General features: G+C 39.0%; 1 protein-coding gene across 2 annotated transcripts in view; it reads left to right on the forward strand.

Moving 5' to 3' along the window:
• RNF175 (ring finger protein 175) overlaps window positions 1–22,508 on the forward strand; it is a 683,731-nt gene that overhangs the window by 571,547 nt on the left and 89,676 nt on the right. For both annotated transcript variants that reach the window (XM_044062404.1, XM_044062405.1), the window contains 2 exons: window positions 11,501–11,621; window positions 11,733–11,866. In XM_044062404.1, the coding sequence (XP_043918339.1) occupies window positions 11,501–11,621; window positions 11,733–11,866 (255 nt within the window). The remainder of the gene's footprint in view (window positions 1–11,500; window positions 11,622–11,732; window positions 11,867–22,508) is intronic.

Raw genomic sequence — 22,508 nt, forward strand, 5'->3', positions numbered from 1 at the left:
CCGTGTAATCATGTCATCCACTTCCGAGCTGCATCCTGTCAATGAACCTACATTAAGTGCAGTAATTCTCAGTTAATGTTTGACAGGTTGATTGGTTTTATGTCCAGCTTTTGCTCAACTTAGCTATCCTAGGTAACCCAGGCTTGACAACTGGACACCGGCTGGCCAGTAGCTTATTGAGCCAGAGCTGCTGGGCTTTATGGTGGGTACACAATGGCCAATAGGGGCACATAACACCCCTCCCACCATTAGCATGAGTTGGAGTAGGCCGGGTCCTCAACCCACGTATCACCTGTAACTATCCATGCCCATTTTGGTGACATTAGCCACCATGACTGAATCACCTAGAGCAGTATTCTACACAGAGTGGCTAGCCCTGCCACGGCATGCAGTCTGTAATTTGTGTTCTATCTTGAGGATACTGCCCACCACAGTAGATGCCCAAAGTGGATGGTCTGTACAACACTTCCCCTTATAGGGCACCTTGTAGAGTTTGTGCTACTGCCTACAGATCCATTCATTCATTGGTGAGTTTGAGATGGAAACAGCATATTTCTTGGAGGGTGGGAAGAACCCCACAGAGACTCAGAGAGCATGCATACTCCAAATATGTGTTGGCCAGAGGTCAGGATCAAATCTTGTGCATGAGAGGTGAAGACCTTAACCATTATGCCAACTGGTCTCTTCTAAGCTTTTTTTTTTTTTTAATTTTATTTTATTTTTAACATTTGTTAACCAGGAAAGTCCGACTTGGAATGAAGCCAGTTTTCAGCGGAGGCCCGGGGGGTGAAATGCTCCAACTGCATGTCTTTGTAACACGGGAGGAAACTGGAGCACCTGGAGGAAACCCACACAACCGCAGGGAGGACATGCAGACTCTACACAGAAGGAACCCCAGCTGAGAATCGAACCGGAGAACCTCTTGCTGTGAGGCGACAACGCTACCGCTGCGGCCAAAGCTTTCTTTGTGAACACTTCCATGCAAAGATCGTAAATCTTCTACACTTTGTTGCATATTTGGGAGACACACATATATGCCCCCATTGTTTCTTTGTGAATTTATTATCCAGTCTCTCTTCCCAATCTGTCACAACCTCCTTTGATTGATTCTTATAGTTATTGTACAATATTTTGTATGCTCTACTAAATATTCCTTTTTAGCAGCAGCTTCTGTTCTAGATTATACTAAAAAACTTTACCATGCTGGTCTTTTGCTTTGGATCCCCCTATTTCTTTCTCTGTCTATACTCTGATATCAATCCTTGATAGGAAAGACAGTGTCTGTCCTGCAGTCCAAATAAATTGTTGGCCTCTTCCCATTCTATTAACTTTCCCTCTCTAATTATTTGGTCCCCAGTGCCTTGGTTCTTTTACCAGTTTTTTCCAATAAATTTCCATCCCCCTCTCTTTCCATCCCCCTCTCTTGCCTATTGTCTGTATTCCTAATTGCAGTTATCCCTATCAGCAGTATCTCCTTTCTCCATTCCCATGTTGACTTAGTTCTTAGAATACTTTCTGCTACTTTATGAATATAATATTCTGCATGGGTATTGTTGCTCTCCTTAAAGATCTGCCTCCAGAATCCCAGCCTCTCCTAGTTTCTTGACCTTTCCTCGTTTCATCATCATCCCTTTCCACTTCGAGTTATAGGTTTCTACTTATTATGTATAGGAGCCTCAACTATGTCGCTGCAAAATACACTTCGAATTGGGTAGTCTCAAATTTCTGTGTTCAGTTGAAGAATCCCCTTATCCCACTTGAGTCTTGCCATCTTCTCTCGCAGATAGCCACAGCCTCTCCTCTGGTTGATAAAAGTATGCCTAACCTGTGTATAAAATTAAGGGACTAAAAATATGTTAGCTACTTATATCTTGATATCCATTTAACAGAGCTTCCAATTTCTCAGTTTTTGTATTTGTTGTTTAGTCTGTTCCCACATATCCTTAGGTGACACACCAGAATCCTTTTTATTCCATACTCCTAAGTACTTCAGTTTATCATGTCCCTATAAATATGGATATTGCTTAACCAATTCATGTATGAGTATATAATTTACAACTATTAGCTTTGTTTTAGCTTCATTAATTTTGTATCCCGAAAAGAGATGAAACTGCCTCAGAATGTTCCACAACACTGAAATGTCCTTTCCTTCTGGTTTTACCAGGTATGAAATATCTGCAGTTAAAGACCGTTTTTTTGACTACCATACCAGTTAGATCCTTGAATTTGAGTCTCATTTTCTTTGCCAGTGGTTCTAAATATTGTGCAAATAACAAAGAGGAAAGAGGACACCCCTGCCTGGTTCCTCTGCTCAAACAGAAATTATCAGAGAGGAACCCACCTACTTCACCTCCGATCCCTCGTATATCCTCCTAGTCAACCTTATAATTTTATCAGGGAATGCAAATGCTTTCATTGCTCTGCTTATAAACTCCCAGCTTACTGTGTCAAATGCTTTCTCTGTATCAAGACCCACCAACAACAGTGAGCTTCCTTCATGCACTCAGCTTCCCTCTGGATCATCAATGTTCTGTTAATGTTGTCAAATGTTTGTATCCCCTCCACAAAACCACATTGATCCTTGCCTATCAATTTTGGCATCATCTTTTTCATTCTTATAGCCATTATAGCGTTGTCCTGTTAGATTCTCAGCTAGAGCGTTTTCTGTGTGGAGACAGCGTGAACAGGCGTACCTTCATTGAAGGTTGTGCGTCAGGGCCGGCAACTCGGCACGTAAAAATCTACTGCCAATCATTAGCAGACCAGAGTTCCGCTGTGGCGACCCCTAACCGGGAAAAGCCGAAAGACACAGCAACATTGGCGCATGATCTGAAATAGTTATTGGATATGTATCAAAACTTACCATTAAATGCACATGTTCCTGTGAAATACAAGTTCTGTTAGCCTAGCCCAGTTTTTGTATCTTGGGGAATAATGTATAAATTCACTACAAACTCCTATTACTGAATTTGCATCTTCCATGCCAAATATCTTCATAAATTTCTTCAAAAATCTACCTTCCTTTATTATATTTACCCTTCTGGGCCCCCCAGACACACCTTCCCTGCTGCAAATTAAATTCCAGTCCTCACCTGTAAATAATAATCCCTGCCGAAACTAATCATTTCTCTCAGAATTTTCTTAAGCTCCATTATAGCAGTTTTAGGTGGAATATAAATATATGCCATAGTAATCCTCCCTTGCCAGTAGACCTTTGTACTACATATCTACCATTATTATCTTTTTTAATCTTCCATCACTATTAGAGCTCCTCTTGCAAATTAATATAAGTACTCCTCTTTTCCTTTGTCTCAGGTATTCCACTGAGTAATGTCCTGTAAACCTTTCTTTATCAAATTCACATGTTCATTTCTTTCCCAATATATGTCATGTAGCATAGCAATTTGTACTATACATTTTTAATATAGTTCACTACTCCTGCTTGTTTGTATAAATCTGTAAGACTATTAACATTTAAAGATAAAGGCTCGTTAGATTAAAAAGTTATTATTCCTACCTTTTATTTGTAACAGCTTTTTTAAGTATCTAGTTCCAGCTTTTGTGTTACATGCACAGACTAATTTTTGGCAGGCTGAACTTTATACAGTTGTTTCTTGGCATATCCATTTCAGCCTATGTCACATCTTAACAGAACTTTTTGTTTTATTGAAAGCCCTCAAAAAAACATACCCAAGTGTACCCCAAAAACCTATTAACTTAATATCCACACACAAAACTATATACAACATATATATAACAAATATTGAAGTTTTACCTTCATAATAGGAACAGTTGTCAGACAGCCACACTCAGACTTGGTTTGAGTTAAAAGGAAGGTTATCCATGCTAAGGCACATGGTACAACCTGTGCTTCTACTAAGTGCTGTCTGGTTTTGTCTTATCTTTATTGCTTTCCCAGCATGAGAAAACACTTGAATACTTTCAGAAAACATCATCACCTAGCCATTAAAAGTGTGTCCTGTTTTTATTGTTCTTTATCAGATTGTCTACATGGAGACATGAGAACCAGATACAGAGTTACTTCTACAAGTACTTATTTATTTACTCATTTGCTAGAGGAGACCTTTATTATATTCAGTATTCTTTTTTATTTATTTGTTTTCTCTTAAAAGTTGTAACTAGATAAAGCCAAGAGCCTTAATCCAATCATTCCCCTATGCAAGAATGAAAAAAAGCATATTTTTCTTGTGCTTTTGAAAATACTTTTTTTTTTTATATATACATTGCAGGCCTACATTTTTTAAAACTGAACAAGGCGAAAGAGAAAAGAAGGAAAAAAAACAGGGGCACCAGTGTACTGTAGTATCCCCATTACACTTGAAAATAACTGACAAAACATTATAGCTTGTAGATATCATGCACTATAGAAATGTTACTGTTAAGAACAAAAGTTTGTTTTACTTAGTTAACTCTTTATTGCTCTTCCCCTCTCCTAAGTGCTCCTCCAAACATATGAAGTAGGGCATATGCATTTAGAGTACCCTACAAGTTTAACAAAGTGAAAAAAAAGTCCAATATTTCCAGCTTTTCTTGTTCTGTCATGTTTCACAAATATAATTAATGCTTTATAATCCCACATTTGTCAATTTCTGAGTTGCTGGTTTTATTCCTGTTGTCTCCCAAATCCAGTCTCTGCTTCCTTTGAAATGTACTCTTGGTTCTTCTGGCCACCTCTTGTGCTTTTTTTCTGTCTCGCAAGCATTTTCTGCTGAAATACTAAAAAAGGTTTCACTGGCACAACCTCTAATCTTTATTACCAGAAGAACAAGAAGCAGAATCTCCTGTTTAACAGCTCACTTTTTGTTGGACAAACTTTTGTATTTTCTCCTTAGCGTGTTATGCATCAAAAATGATTTTGTCCCTCCAGGAAAGAATATGCTGAGGATAGCTGGGTACAGCAGTTTGAATCTCAGGCCTGTTTCTCGACATTCCCTGATTAGTGTAATAAATTTATTCCTCTTCTGCCTGGTATACAGTGAGTTATTTTACACAAACACTCCGCCTCCCATGTTTAGCACTGAATCCACTCTTTTTGCTGTTAGGATAGAATCTTTACTACTAAAGTTCTAGGTTGTTTTCTCATGGCCAGGTTTGGAGCATACACACAGTGTGCCCTTTCAGTTAACAACTCTTGCTGAGAAACATGAGTCCAGTTGCTTATTTGTGCTTTCATAAAATTAATAGTCTGTTTCTTCCATTTTCTCTGGTACAGCAGAAAATCTCAAGTTTTCCCTGCATGCTCTGTCTAATTCTGTTATTGCTTGAATCATCTCTTGAGCAGTCCCATATTCAGCCAGCCATTTCTTCATTTTGACCTCCGGTTTTTGCAGTTGTATCACTTGATCTGAATATCTGTTTAAAGCTTCTTCCATTTTATCTGGCCGTTTGTTATTTGAGTTGATATACTCCATCATTATTTTGTGCACTTTAATCATCTCTGAATACATTTGACTTATATTTTCTCTAGATTACTGAAAGTCATGTCTTGCACTAAAGCTGGAGCTTGCACTGTTTTTTGCTGAACAGCTGGAGAATTCTTTCCAGTCAATGTTATTTCCTCATGTTTTGTGGTTGGTTTTCTTTCAGGTTCTCTGAATTTCTTTGCTGTCATCCAGGCAGTGCACGTACTAGACAGTTACTGAAATTTGCCCAAAAAAATAGTTCATGGCTCTGAGTTTCTGTTTTCAAACTGGGAGAGTTTAAATTAAACTGTTACTCAATGGCAGCCATCTTGGAAGGCCCCTTGGTTGTTTTTATGTTTTCGGAGGAAATAAACTGTAATCGTTCTAATTCTTTAACTGTTAGATCTTTGAATCTGTTTCTTTTAATGATCATCTAAAATAATTGCATTATATTCCCTGTGCTAGTTCTTTATCTTATGATTCACCTTTTTAAGTTGATAAATATGAAATAATTATTGTGATGCTTTCTTACCTATACAGTCTCGCATATTACAAATATTTAGAAGACATCCATTTCTTGTTTCAAGACTGCCTTTCCTGACCGTCTCTTAGTTAAGTTAACAAAAATGCCCTTTTCAGCAGAGGTTCTTTTTGAACTTATTGTCCATAGAATAGTTCTCTCTTTTTTCAGAGGGTTATTAACACTAAAATATTACTTGGTGTTCTACATGAACCTAGCAACTGCAATAGCCACTCTAAAGTGAGTGGTCATTTACAGCTTCTTTTATTTAGGCATTTGTCTCCATTCTGTATTCCTTTGGATTTACAGTCAACAAGATGCATTTTCCTCATAGCAAAATTCTGTTGAGGATGGTAGAGACTCTTCCTGTGTCATGCTGGGGAGTGGGAGCTTTTTTTTTGTTTTGTTTTATTTTTTGCAGTCTACAAGCAAAGTATTGTATTTAAACTAGATACAGGCACAGTGTGCAATATTTTGACTAATCACAGCTGTAAAGCATTTATGGTACAATATATGGAACAGAAAGCTATATGTACCTCATTAATATTTTGGCCACCACCTGGAATTGGGTCATTGTTTTTATGATTGTACAAAAATAAGAAGTTCAAGATCCCTTTTAAAATTATACAACTTGCATCTTCCACACACATACACACACACACGCATACTACATAGGATCTTTGTTCAGTTTCAAATTTAGCCTGTAAACTCAGCAGTTTTCTCACAGTATTATTTCTGACTGCCTATTTCTTTAACATTTTTAAATGTTATTAAACTGGTAAGTGTTTTTAATGAAAAATGAATGCTGTATCTTTACGTGGATTTGATTTCTTGATGAGTTAATTAGTGTATTTATGAAAATGTTGGGAATGTTTTAAAAGTCTGTCTCTCCTTGAAAGGTGCTGAGGTGAAGTGAAGTTTTAAAACTGACAAATGTGTAATTTAAGAATTAAAGCATTGTCTTCTAAATTTGCTGGTTACTTTCCAGCATGCATTTGTTTGTTTGTTTAACTTTGTTTACTGGGTATGTGCATTGGTCAGGTGACCCTTTTCAAGCATGACCCGGATCTTGTACAAAGCAATATATAAGGAGTAAATGATTACGAACAGGAGAACACAATAGAATTAACAAGTGGAGTTCAATCAAGTGTAACACTCTGGCTAGAATAGCAAATAGAACTGTAGTCAGTAATATTCCTGCTTGCAAAAGTAATTTACAAATTCTGATTTTCGTGCTCTAGTTTGCATAGGTACTATAGTATGCTACTTGGTATAGGTATTATATTTCAGTGTTGAAATACAGGTCTGGGGAGAGTGTAGTTAAGAACATTTAGAGATATGGAGAAATGAATACAGTGAGAGATGTAGCAGGAAAAGTCATCACAGAGTATCAGAATAACAAACTGGAGTAGGAGAGGTGAGGGAAGACATGCAGAGGAGGAAAGGAAAAAAAAGTGTGGAGAAATGGTGTAGGAGAAACCTGATTAGTTGTTTCCATGAAAAGACTGAGTTTATTAAGGTGAGAGGATGTTGTTCATCAAGGGTCAACTAATTCACATTATGCTAATTGTCATGCCTGAGCAAACTAGTTGAAGTTGAGAGTCTGCCTTTTCAGCCTGCTGCCCATCAACAGTTAAGTTGGTGGAGACTTCAGTCTCTGCAGCAGTGTATTGCTGTATTCCAACATTTCAAGATGGCAGTCATAGGTTTTGCTACAACTTTTTCCCATTAGATTCTTATTTGTTTGGATAGTTCTCTGCATCTGTCAGTTAGACTGTGGGTAGTGTAATCTTGACAATGCCTGAATTCCAATTTATGTACAGGTCTTCTGAATGCCTGTCTCTTCTCTGTTGCAGACCATCGTTAGATATGAGAACATTGGGTATCCCCTGTCTGATGATGTGGACCTTAGTGCAATAACCAAACTTGCACTTGTGTTTGTCAGTTCAAATATGTCAAGACATTTGGAATAATCTGCACATGTAGGGACACAGGTGGACAGTAGTCTCTCCTTTGATAATCACATTGCCACAGTGGTCAGGAAATCCTTCTACATGGCTCATCTCATCACAAAAGGATTCTCATCCAGAAAAAAGAGGTCATTGTTCCCCTCTACTCATCACTCATTAGACCCATTATAGAGTACAATTCCCTTTTTGGTATGTACCTCAAGACATCTACAACAACTGGAAAGACCACAGAAATACCTCACAAAGAGGATTACTGGCCTCAAACAGATGCCCTATGCAGACAGTCTCAAAAAATTACAGCTTTACTCCATCGCATATCGCGTACTCAGGGGCGCTCTCTGCCTAACATACAAAGCTATGTCAAACCCAGAGCTGTTGGACATGCTCCACTTAAAGAAATCCCAATCCCTCCGAGCTACACGCTCTAGGGACCTAAACCTTGTCACCACAATAAACCGATCATGCTGGAGGGATAGATTTCTGTCCCAGAGACTTCCCATACTCTGGAACAGACTACCTATCTATGTCTCCTCATTAGCACTCTTCAAGAAAAATCTTGATGATTGGATGGGAAATGGGAAATTCACCCCGGGAATCACTTCTGTGGCTCTGCTCGACAGGGGCACAGGAAAATAATTTTCTTGGGTGGTGAAAGCCAGGGTACACTTTTTGGCTAAGCTTATGTGGGCCCTAGAGCCGATAGCCTAGTACCTACCTATGAACCTATATGGCTTCTCTTGAAACAAAAATGTGTTGATTCAGCCAGATTACATCTTGCAGAACAAAAGTATCTCCAGTGGATACAACAGAGCTAAAGTCCCTCTGTGAGTTGCACTACAGTTTTAAACATTGATCTTTAAAAGCTAGTGTACTTCACAGCAGTAGGTCTGCTACTTCAGTTCTGACAGACATTTCTTGTTCTGACACCATGTTATTTTGGGATGCTTAACAAACAACACATACAAATGGTAGTGTAAGCTTATCCAAGAGATCTATATTACAACAGATTTCTCTGGGACTTTTGTTTGCCACATGCCATGCAATTCACTGAAGCTAGTTCTTTAGCATATGGAATGAAGATTTGCCATACTGATGTAATTTTGCTTGTCAGGCTAGTTTTCTCTTACGCTGAACTTTGTGTCCATATAGTATTACACTGTAACTTGGGTGTAGCCCTGTTATGGACTGTCTGGAATCTGTTATTTTTTGGGTCATATCCAGTGAATTGTCTTTAGCGAGACCGTTCTTTTTAGCTTTCCCCCATGGAATTTGAGATGCCACTCTATTTATGGCATTTATTTGTTTCACAATTTATGTACTGCAGCTTAAAAGATCATAAAGGGGAGAAATACTATCAGTTTTTTAATGATGATATTCAGTTTTACTTTTTTTCCCCCTCAAGAATTTGTGCCAGATTTTACTATCCTTGAAGAGTACATGAACAAAGTTCATCAGTGTATGATACAAATTCAGTTAAAACTCAACCTAGCGAAGGCTGAGGAGATGCCAGTGTAGGCTGCCATCTGTCACATCTGCCTCTCATTTCTCCCAGTAATATGGGGAAGAAATAGATTGGAGTTTGTCTTGTGTCAAAGTTCAGGATGTTTCTTGACAGTAGGATGATCCTTAAGAACTAATTGTCAGCTGTTGTTAAGATATCATTTTTCTATCTTAAGAATGTTGCTCACATCAAGCAGTTGATTCCATCACCAGTCTCATCTTTGGTAATTTTTGTGCTCTAATTTTAATTCAATCACTGTTGCAGCACCTTCTGTCTTAAACCTTACTGGTCAGGAGTTTGCTTAACCAAAAATGCCAAATTCTCTGGCAAGATTTTTAGCTAAAACATCACATAAATATCACATAAAATGTGTCCTTAATAAACCTGCATTGGCTGCCACTTGATACTTTAAGATTGTGACACTTAAACCTTTTATGCTCAGTCTGTGTCTGCTTATTTGAAGGAGCTACTGATACACAGTACCTTTGGAAGTCACCTTATATTGTCAGATGAGGATATACTAACTGTTCTAAGGGATCTTCTTGAGTACATCTGGTACTGTCTTTTGCCTACCCTGCTCTAGTCCTTTGGAGTCTGATGCCTTCTCTGATTTTGGTGTACGAGTCTGAAAGTTACTTCAGGAGATCCCTTAATTACCAGCTGTTTAGAGAGCCTACTATGTCTTTTTTAGAGGCACAACTTCTGTGCTTACTTTTAGAAGTTTTAAAATTATTTCTGCCATTTTATCAATGATTTTGTTGCTCATTGTCTTATTTGTAAAATGTGAATTGTTTTAGGCTTTTGAATCGTTTAAACAAATGTATTCGGTGATTTGTTACAACAGCTGTGCTGTGTGTCTCACTGACTTTAGACCATCTGTGAAAACGATGACATTCTTTGTTCATTTTTACTTGTTGGCACCATGATGCTGTGGTTACCAGTGCTGCCTCTGACTGTGCTTGCTTCTCTTGTTTGGTTCTCGGCCAGGGTACCTTCTGTGTGGAGTCTGCCTATCCGTTCTGTTCGAGTGGGGTTTCATTTCATTCTCCATTGATCTCCCACACTCAAGGCATGCTGTAGGTGACTCTTCCAAATCGCGTGTAGGTATTTGTGCTTGCATCCTTCTGTGTGTGTGTGCATTTATACATGTGCTCATTGATCTGGCATTCCCTTCGGAATTTGGTCTCTGCCTTACACACACACACAGAGTAATCACAGGATAGGCTCCAGCTCCCAATCTCAAATATGCTAAAGTGAGTAACAGAATATCAGAAAAAATGACTGCCTTGCTGTTTGCCAACTGTAATTTGCTAAACACATTTTCCTTGCATATTTAAATCTTATTCCAGACAAAGTAAAGCTGCAGGTTTTAACTGAGTATTCAGAAATGTAGTTCTATTAAGCTTGCACACCCTCCTCTAGACTTTCTTAATTAGGTGTATGGAATAGCAACTCTTCTCAGTTATCTGAACAGAGTCTGCAAATGGTCAAATTTGATCAATGCTTTTCCTTAGTACACATAAATGTGTGACTGGGAGGTATGGTGGTGCAGCAGTTACTGTTGTTGCCTCACAGCAAGATGTTCTCTGGTTCGATTCTCTGCTGGCATGCTTTCTGTGCAGAATCTGCATGTCCTCCCTGCGTTCATGTGGGTTTCCTTCGGGTGCTCTGGTTTCCTCCCACATTCCAAAGATATGCTTCAGGTGGACTGGGGACTCTAAATTGGCCCTAGGTGAGTGTATGGTATGCCTTCCAAGGAGGGTTGGGTGCCGGGCTAGCAGCTTGACCCTGTAAGAACCATAACCACTACAGAAGCAATGAGTGTGAAAAGGCAGTAAGAGAGTTAGTTTTCCAGATGTCATTGTTAAAGCTCAAAATGAGCAGCAGTAAGTTGTGCTGTGTGTAAAATCATAAAAATGGATTTTTGTCTGTTTATAAGTATGTTTTGTAAAGAATTGTAGATGACTGTTCCTTAAGCTACTTAAATTATTTTTGTCAATTTGATAATATAAAAGCCAAATAATTATGAGAGTGACCTAGGGTTATACAGTGACGACAGAATCATTTTGTACTGTTTTTGAAACAGGGTAAAAACTGAAGATTCAATGGACTTTGGGGTGATATTACTCTTCTATGGCCTGTACTATGGAGTAATGGGGAGAGATTTTGCAGAAATCTGTTCAGATTATATGGCATCCACCATAGGTGTAAGTATAAGTAAGATATTTATGTCCTGTACTTCACTACTTTGAGCTTAGTTAATTTTTATTTTTGAAAGGGTGTTAACACACAACTGAAGTATTATGCTGTTTTTGCAGTTTTACAGAGTAGGTGGAATGCCAACCAGAGCCTTAGCTGAAGATCTCTGTGCAGTGTGTGGGCAAAAAATCTTTGTGGATGTAAATGAAGAAGGAATTATTGAAAATACATATCAGCTTTCATGTGGTCATATGTATCCTTTTCAGTTTAAGTGTTGCGTAATTAGCACAGACTTCAGTTAAACAAGTCTGTATTACATTTTCCATGTACCATGTATTTCCTGTGCTCTTGAAAACCAGTGAATGAGAATTATACAATGTAAAGTCATTTTCAGCAGATGTTGACTGACCACAGCAATCGGCGTGCTGGTTGTAAATTCACCATCACCAGTTTCAATAATTACCAGTGGCTGTAGCTATTGGGAGGGGGGTATGCAGCCTCCATAATCTTTGTCCCACTAAGTGGAGAAAAGCGGTACTAGTGCTCAAGGCACATCACTTAAAGATAAAAATTACCAAAGTAGCAAAGTCTTAAAAAGGTAATTTTTCACAACCAGAAGCTGGCATCCTCATGTAAACAGTAGGAGGTGTACACATGTCAGCGTCCTTTAAAACAAATAACATAATGCACTGCAGAGGTATAAAAGCATACATGTCTGTCCCACACATTCACAGTGCATTATTAACCTGTTCCCGCTCCCCAGTAAGAGAAGAAAGAGGCAAAAGACTGCAGGAGCAAGATGTTTGAAGATACAGTGCCATTAATTTAAAAGATAAGCACTTTCTTAAGGAACAGCATTGTATATTAACAATAATGGGCTCCCGTTTGTAGGTAATGACGGTTTATCCACAGATTGCTTACTAATTTGATGCTCAAGCTTCAGTTCACCCTTATGGTCAAATCATACCATCTATGATTAAAACCAAATGTAAGCCACACCCAGATTTTGATTATTGCTAAAACATGTTTGTGTTAGTTTTAATAAAGTGCAGTTGAAAATGAGTTCGGCAGTGATGTCTACGTAGTGGACTTCAGATTGTCCTGAATCTAAAGCATATTATTTAGTAAACCATGTGCCCAAAAGTTTTATTTCTCAGAACTGTCATAACTGCTTTTACCATATGATGTGACATTTTAGCTATAGGTATGTTGCAGGAATTAGGTATTTGCTTTTTATATAAATGCTGCTTTTTATTTGAGCGAGTTTCATTCCAGTTTTACTAAAATGCTTTGTACTAACTGTATCTGTTACTGAATTTGGTGAAAGAGTTTATGGAAAGGGATGTAAAATTTACAAAGCTTACATTTCTTTTTAAATGTAAGCAGTTTAAGTTCTGTTTTCTGTTCTCACTGCTTGCTTTTTATCCCTGGCTTTTTAAATATTTTATTTCTCTGAGAATGACACCTGTATTCTGTTCTCGCCTCTAAGAGCAGCCAGCAAATTTCAGAACTTCTCAGACTGTGGCTGCATTTCTGAGAATGAGGTAGACATGAGGACAGAGGCTAGGGAGGTGTCAGAAATTAACTCGGAGTGGAATCAGCAGGATGACAGTAACCCCTGAGGGAAGAAATTAAGATGATGAGATTTGAAGTGTGTGTGATGGGATGAGGGTGGGGTACATAAAGGTAAAATGCAGGCCTTTACTTTACATTGCCTGTACAGAGAAATTATTTGACTAAAAGGACAGAGCAATGGAAAAATTAGTTTTGAGGACATAGATAGGATCCTGAGAAAACTGACACACCAGTGCTGTCATGGCAAAGCCATATGAGGCAGTGTTTACATCTAAAATTAACTTTGAACATTTCTTACTGCATAAATCCATTATGTGCCAAATCGCCCCCTCCGCTCTTCTGAAAAACTCGCCTCTGCATTTCCTTAGCCAATAACTCTGCAGTTAAAGCTCTGTTCTCCCACAATATAGCCAGAAACTGGAACAACCTTCCCCCTACTCTAACTTCCGCTCCTTCAACTACTCTGTTTAAAAAATCTCTTGAAGCACACCTAGTGAATTCTTGGCTATGCCCATGCATCACATAAACCCCCTACCTCATATAACATCAATCTTCTAGCTACCAACATAAAATTCTGCTGGTATGCAAAAACTCAGGAATCCCTACCAATAACCTGAAAATGTAATTTTTCTAATATTTTTGAATTTACATTTCCTATTTTTTTTGTATAAAAGTGCTTATGGCTAATATTTCCTATATGTAACTTGTACTACATGTTTGATTATTATTTGTAACTTGTATGGAGCTTTTCTCCCCGGGCCTCCGCTGTAAATGGACCTGTCTTCAGTTGGGCTATCCCAGTAAACAAATATAAACAAAAAATAAAGCAAGAAGCTTTCATCACTTGTGTTATCAAAAAGAACAAATCATTGTATAGTTGAAAATCTATATAATTTGAATGGATTTCAATATGGCATGTGACGAGATGTAAAGGATTAACTATCTAGCACTACATGTTCTGCACCACATAGTGATAAAGCAAGACAGGGCTCCCACTGTGTATCCATAATATGGAAATGGTATACATCTGGCTTCACTGGGTCAAGGGAGCATATAGCATTGGTTCTTATGAACTCACAGGGATTTTTCTAAATTCAATTAAGTCTGCAGTAGTACATCAGCTATCAAAATTGTTCAGTTAAAACTTAAATTAGTTCCTTTGTTCATCCAAATGGCTGTGTGCTTTTATTATATCCGTATATAAGGGAGAGTATGGAAAAAATCTGAGAGCTCTTGTCCATTTAATCTCAATAGTGTCCCAAATAAGTGTTTCAGACAATACTTGCCACAAAATAAAAAAAAAATAATCCTGGGGCCTTAGACTGTATTCCCCATAACTGAATTATAAATGTTTGTAATATCTTAAGCATAAATGGCTTTATGACATCATGGATATTCCATCATTTAAGACAAAGATGTCGACAAATCCATATAACATGTTGCAAATCCAAGGTTGAATCGTTTCCAGTTATGGAGTGTCTCAGGGAATTAGTGCTGGAGCCCAAACTTTGCAATGTTTTATTTTTCAAACTTTTGATAGCAAAGTAAGATGGCTCAACAGATTTGTTGCTGGTTGCAAACTAGGTCATCTAGTATACTCTGTCTTTGACGTGTAACACTAGCAGGCTATTATGCATTCACTTGTAATGTAGTGCTTAGAGGTCTTAATTGGGTGTCACAGGGCTGAGGATGGAGGGAAGGGGTATAGATAGCCTGGCATTTTGCTTTCTTGAATGAGGAGTATTGGGATGGTTTTCTGCCTAACCATAGCTCTTGTTGGTGTGTCAGGGTGCACGCAGTCAAATCTAGATTACATATGATGACAGATACAGAACTGCTGTACGACTTGCATCCTCTGTGGAATCTAAAGCTCTTATCAGTTTCAGAGTTTCTTTGATAATGGGTCATAGGTTTAATTCACTCTAGTATGTGAAGTTAAATACTATAGAATCAAAACTGCTATTCTGTCAATTAAATGGAAACTATTCTGTGTATGATGTTGCTTTTAACAAAGCATTCTCCTTTCATGTCACTTAAGTGATTTTCTTAGCTTGTCATGTTTCCAAAGATGATATATACCCTGTCATAAGCATTATGATGTATGATAAAAATGTAACTTTCCTATTTTTATTGTAAAAGGTGTGTTACAAAACTTCATTTTCCATATATTTTGTAGTATGTTCAAGTAGAAAGAACTACATAAAATGGTCAACTTTTTGATGACAGTAGCATTACTGGTAATTGTTTGTCTTTCGGCTTTTCCCGGTTAGGGGTCGCCACAGCAGAACTCCGGTAGTTGTTTGTCTTTCGGCTTTTCCCGGTTAGGGGTCGCCACAGCAGAACTCCGGTCTGCTAATGATTGGCAGTTGGTTTTTTAGAGTGTCGAGTTGCCAGCCTGATGCCCAACCGTCAACGAAGGTACGCCCATTCAACGCATGTCTTTCGAATGCCCACTCTACCGCGGGGAGGACACGCAGACTCCACACAGAAGGCACTCCCAACCCAAGCCAAGAATCGAACAGGAGAACCTCTTGCTGTGAGGCAACAACGCTACCGCTGCACCACCATGGAAGAGCAGTAGCGTTACTGGTAGTACAAGCCCTAAAACTAATAATCCAGTCTTGGTGGAGCCCTACAACTGTTGATTTTTTGCTGTTTTGTCACCTGTTAAATTTGTGATGAATGTGAAAAGTCCTTGAATAGAGAGAGTGCACATGATTAAGGAAGTTTATCACCATGTTATAACTGCTAAGTAGTTAAGTAGAATGAACCTCTGTATAATTTTAATAGTAATAAACAGGTGATGCCGATGATGCAGGCATGGTACTTCACTTTGTGTAACCAGAAAGAATTGATGCTGTTGCTTACATGAATTGGACATCTGTGAGATTGTCTATCATTATATGACAGAGGTTTGTCACAGTCCTGGAGTGTAAGCCAGTCTGGCTGTTTTTGTTACTCAGTGGCTTGTTGTACACACCTCTTTAATCAAGTGCCAGTCTTGATGATGTCATGTCTTGGATTAATGCATGGTAGCTGTGAAGGTTAATTACTGTCTTCTGGATCATAATGCATGGCTTAATGGTAGGAAATGACATGGGATAAGAGGGGAGTTTGACACAACTGAGCACAAACTTTAAATTCTGAGCTTTACAAAATTGGTAGCCATTATGGTACCCCATTCATAGGTTGTTACTAGGCTATTGATAAGAGAGTCATTTTAAACTTGGCCAAGCTTACCCCAAATTTGCCAAAATATTGCTGATGTCAGTACCTTAAGGACTTTTATGGTTGTGATCTTGGTTTGTGCACATCAAGCATTCACTGGCTGCCTCTTCCCCTTAGGGGCATAGGTGCCAAATTAGGAGTAAATTTGCAGTTTCCCATCCATTCATTCAAGTTGCATTTGAATAGGGTTAGGAGTGAGCATTGAGTCATATGGATAAGAAGCTTGCTCCATTGAAGGGGGTAGTCTTTGAGATACATACCTGTCCCTCCAACATGGCAAGTTTGTGTTGCAGACAAGGTTTATATCTGTAAACTAGGTATTTTTGATGTGAATTGTTTTGCAGATGTGCAACAAACCACCATTGTTGGATCAGAGGATACCTTATACGCTAGGCATAGATTGCTACTCAGCAGTTCGTAGGAGATTGAGTACAGGGATAAGACTTTGAGACAGTCCACACAGGGTGTGTTTATTCCCTGTATTCTTTTTGTGAGGAACTTCTGTGGTCTCTGAAGCTGTCAGGTATATGCCGAAGGGTGCACTGTACTCTGGTCTGAAGTGAGCCGAATACAGCAGATCAGTGATCGTTTTGGACTTGGATGTCATGCCCTTACTTGTAAGTTGTGCAACATACAATGATTTTTCTCTCACCACAGTTGACATCTGATGGTCAATGCTCAGGTTAGCACCAGCATGCTTACCCAGATCTTCAATCACTGAGTCTTCGATTAAGGGTGTATTATCAATGCAGTAATTTTCAGGGTTAGCTGTCTTTCAAAGGTTATTATTATGCTTTTGTTTTTTTTTTCACTTTTGAGTTCTAGTCCATGGCTCTGGCACCAGTTGTTTGTCAGTCTCAATCCCTCTCGAAGGTTGTGTGAGTCTTTAGGGAATTCACTGATTTAGCCTAGTTTGCAGTCTGCAAACTCGGTCAGCCAGAAGACCTTGATATTTGCATTGACTTCATAGAAGTAGATGGACAAAGGAGAGGCCCTAGCACTGATTCCCTGTGGGACACCAATAGTGACTGTCCTCTTTGTGGAAGTGGATTCCTCTATCCTAACTTCATCTGTCTTATCAGTAGGTCAGCTAGCTATCCATCAAGTGACACATGAGTTTATGCCTAATTTTGTAGGTTTATCTACAATACCAGAGTTGAAGATTTGTGTTGAATACATTAACCAAGTCAAGGTAGGCAGTATGCAATGCTCTGCACTCACACTTAGCTTTAGTGACCTCTAAGAAGTCCACCTGGTTAAGTAGGTATGACCTGCCTTTGAAGAAGAGCAAACTATGTAGGGTCCAATGTCCGTAGGTTTCCTTTGTCATTGTTTATCAAATCAATGATCATTCTTTCCATGGCCTTTTATATGAGAGAAGTTAGTCTAATAGATGTGTAGTCCCTGGGTCTGTGGAAGGTCCCCCCTTGTGTAGAGGGCAAACTGTTGCAGTTCACCATTTGTTAGGCATGAAGCATCTCTGGAGACTATGATTAAAGAGATTGTAGCAGGCCTGACAAGTCATGCTTCATACTATTCAGGAGGTATCATGTAATATTATCAGGGCCTATTAAAGCAGTGCTCTTGACCTTAGAGAGTGCATTGAGGACATGCCCCCCAGTGATAGTTGGAGAAATTTTGGAGGGTATTTACTGCAGTGAGATTGGGGGTGATAGGGGGGCAAAATTGGAGCTAAATGCATCATCCAGCAGAATTGCCCTGCTCTCTGTATAGGTGATGGCATTCGCCATTAGTTTGGCACATTTTTTGATGTTGCCTTTAAGGTTGTGGGCATAACTGAAGAAAGACATATTGTCCTTAGATTTGGAGGGCTATTTTTATCTAAAATTTTGCTCGGTGAAATTTAGTCTCTTGAGTTGCTTGCTGAAATTAATGAGGGAGTGTTTACCTTGCTGGGCAGCATCCTTCCCAAAATTAATGAGGGCGTGTTTACCTCGCTGGGCAACATCCTTCCCTTTTTTGGACACTATTTTCTTTCTTTTGTTATACAGTCTGAGTATACTTGGATTCCAGCAGGATGGTTTGTTTTTGGAGGTTGTCCTATGTTTGTTTTGAAAACGTAAAGGGTGACAGGCTGTCCGAAACACAAATCCACCTTTATTTTGAATATTAAAATGGTGTGTTTTAATATTTAAATTAACATGGATTTGTGTTCTGGACAGCCTGTCGCCCTTTATGTTTTTGAAGCTTTAGTTCATATTTGTTTCCTGGCTATGTTTGTTTTGGGTAGCCACAACTGTCTCTAAGTGGTTATTTTTGTGATTGTACAGAATTTCTGTCAACAGTTCTGCTTAGGCAGCTGTGTTGTCAGGGTTTGTGGGAGGGATTGGAATTTTCCTAGACTGTCATAAATGTTCCGAGGTTAGCAGGGTCCGTGGCTTAATATTTTAAGTGAGACAGGTTTGTGGTCTAACCTGACCAGTGGGGACTTTACACCAGGGAAGTGCATTGCTTCTCCATGTTTGTAAGCATCAGGTTAAGGATATGTGCACCCCTGGTGAGCATGCAGACTAGCTGTTCAAGGGTGCTGGTGTTAACAAAGTTCAGGAACTTCTGGGCCTGTGTGCCTGAGGTCGTGTATGATTCCCAATCACCCAAGTTGAATAGGGAGCGTCTCTATTACATTCAAGTACGTAGTATGGCTTCCTGGATTGTAGAGATGAGCTATAGCTTGCAATGATATGGTATGAGGTTTTACTTTATAGCTTGCACTGCAGGGTGCCCTCTGCAGCTTTAAACCAGGTCTTGGGAACTGCACAGATATCTACATTCTCCAGAATGAGGAGAGTTAGCAGGAAGTGGATTTTCTTGTTTAGACCCCTGGCGTTGAGCAGTAACACGTTTAGATTATTCTGAGGTGGTTTATCTATTCCAGTAGGTTTATCAGGTTGGTACCGCTACAAAAGGCAGTATGGGGGTGGACATATTTGCCAATATTTGAAAATCTATGGGGAGGTGCAGCATGATCCGTCTATCATATCCTCCCAGACAGACAAATATTGTACTGCTTTAGAGTAACACCAAACTCTATTAATAAAGTCAGTAATTTTTCTGTTGGTACTGTGGCTCATACCGGCTGCCAACACACACAGGTCTCTTTCATATCTTTCTTCATACATTCCTGGAAGTACATCTCTGGTCATTTTCACCGACATAGACTGTGGTGTAGTCATACTTCTACTTGTGGTGCAGTCACTTAAGTTGCATGCATGATCTGGCAGATTCTGGCTCCTGACAGGGTTCCATAAATTTAGTACCCGTGACACTGCATCCCTCCGGAATTTGGTCTCCTGCAGAAATAAAACCTGGGTCTCGAGTTCCTTAAGCTTGCCAAATTTCAAGCTATGTTTGATTGGTGAATTAATTTTTTGCATTTTAAGAAGTCATAACGATAGTCTCTTTGGCGCCAGCATCATTCTAACCAATCAGCTGTCCAGAAAGATACTGTGATCACATAGATGTAAAGCGGGGCGCTGACATTCTTGACTTTTACCCCACATGCTTATTTGGAATGAACTTGGTAGAAGGAAAGGAAAGAAAAGGAGGAAATGGAGAATTAGTATTAAAAAGTGAGAGAGAGAATGTTTAACCATAGGTGGAAGGAAGAAGAGGGAGAGGTGGTGGACAAGGAGGAGATTTTAGACCAGTAACTGCGGATATAGTGCTTGAAAAAAATAGGAGAAAGTAAGAGGCAGGAAATTTATCATTCAGGAGTTATTGTGCATTTACAAAGACAGGTATCTTAGTTATTCTCTTATTTGTGCTGTAAAAGCATTTGTTTGTGTTAACTGTGTTGCTTAGAGTGAGGGGAATAAAGTTCCATGCTTTGGCCAGGAAAGAGGAGTATAGTGTCACCAACTGAGTTTTTAAGCTTTAGTACAAGGGAAATAGGATCCAGGAAACCAGTAAACTAAGTCAACAGCAATAAAACCAGTAAAATCCAAAAGCCACTTACACGACTTTTGGGATTTCACCCCCCATCAGTGTTAATAGTGATGAAGGGAGAACTCACGAAAGCTTTGTAAAATTAAAAGTTTTTATTGACATTTCTGAGTCTGGAGTGCTTTTTCATTTTCAGCTTTGGTAACAGTTAATATCTTGTCAGTAGATCTCTGATATCTAATTGGTAAGTTGGTGAATATTTTAAAAGATGGGGCATTTATCTGGGTAATAGATTAATTTGTGGGATGTAACTTGTTGGGAGAGAGTGAAGTAATGCCTTGGCTCTAACCACTGAAGTTTTTTTAAGGCCAGACAGAGTAAGAGCTGAGTGGATTGTAGGTTATTCAAGATGAAAGCAATGTGAAGTAGTGTAAGGATGAGGAGGGATTGAGCAGTACTTTTTATGGCATTATCAGTGAGGTATTTGACTCTATAAAGTGCACCTAGCTTTTGGTGGGTATTTTTTTACTGCTTGTTTTATATGATGATCAGATGGTAAGCTTTCATCAGTAGTGACTCTTAGAAGCATAGTTTGACTTGCTATTTATATGCTGGTATTGTTAGAGGAAGTGATTTTGAAGTTATTTTTGTAGTCACTTAAATGATTTTGAGTAAATATGATCAGTTGTTTTTTTTGCAGGGTTAAGGAGCAGCTGTGTATTAGGCAGCCAGGCCTCTATGATGGAGAACTATTGGATGAGTTGTTTTAATTTATCTGCACTTCTAACAGAAGCAATGGGATTGTGATTTTTGATTTGAAGCAGGCCTTTAATGTGGTAGGATAGGAATTCCTTTGGAAGGCAATACAACAAAAGCATTGGCTGTGGACCATATGCCAAGACCCAGAAGGGGGACCAGACAGTAGTACCCAATATCTCCACGCCTATTCATGCTTGTGATGGAGGAATCTGATAGAATTTGGGCACAATTTAGCAATGCTTAAAGAAGAGTAAAGGATAAAAATCTGTTTGTGTTATATGCAGTTAACTGCATGGTAGTATCAAGAGGATGTGATAGCGATGGAACTGTAAGAGAGACATTTGAGACATTCAGATAAATGGTGAGACTCTGGTGCAACATCAAAAAACAGTGATAGTGAGATTAAGAAAAGGGAAGAGGGAGAGGGGAATGGGTATGATAAGAGGCATAGTTCCCAAAGTGCATAGGACTCTGTGTTGGGAATGTGGGGCGATAATCTATATTAAACAACTACAGAAAGTGTTAAAAAAAGGTAAGCAGTACTCTCCAGAGAGGGATAAAATGACTAATAAATTGATTAGGAGAATTATTGCAGCATGGATGATGCTACCAGTAATCCTCCACGTACTCTGGAACATAAACATAGACCCTGGGTCAAAAGGCTGCAACAGAGACAAAAAGACCTAGTGGACTGGGTCAGTAAAGGCTGGGGTAGAAGAGTGACCAAGGCAAAAATGAGTTTGAGTAGGAAAAAGGGGACTAAGGGCTCCTGCATATCCCTGTAAAATGCACTGATGTAATGGCCTTCACTGGATACAAACAGAAAAGGAGGCTAAGCAAAAGAGAGTAGGAGGGAGGGGAAATGTGAAGAAACGTAAGCAACATGAATGAAGCAGCAATAAAAGTATTGGGGTTCCTGAAGGGTTTTTTAGGAAAACTCAAACTATAGGGAACAGAATGGTAGGTGGTAAAAAGAGGGAAGAAAAATGAAGAAATCTGGAGAAATCTGGAGAACGGAATTGCTCAAAAGAAAAATTTGGTATGCAGAGAAAAGGATAGTGGTGAAAGTTGTAAAGCAATGGAGGACTTAATACAGAATATCAGAGGGCCCTTTGGTAGAACCACATGGTTCTCAGGGAAACCTGGAAAAAGACTTTTCACAGAGGGCAACAGGAGACTGGAACAAGCAGGAAGGGAGAGCAGGAGACAGGATGGCATTTCAGAGAAAATGGAATAGGTTAGGGATGCAAAGAATCAAAAAATTGGGAAAGAGAAGAAATGTGAAAGGGAATTGCAGGATACTGGCAGAGGACAGCTCTGGCAGTGAAGCACAAAGTACATGGAACTGTTGGTCAAAGTCAGAATACTCTACAGAAGGTATCTAACCGTCATGAGATTGGTAAAGGAAGCAGAAAAGAGGATAAAAGACG

Source organism: Protopterus annectens, chromosome 2.part1, assembly GCF_019279795.1.
Source record: "Protopterus annectens isolate FY-2018-M chromosome 2.part1, PAN1.0, whole genome shotgun sequence".
Taxonomy (NCBI): Eukaryota; Metazoa; Chordata; order Ceratodontiformes; family Protopteridae; genus Protopterus; species Protopterus annectens.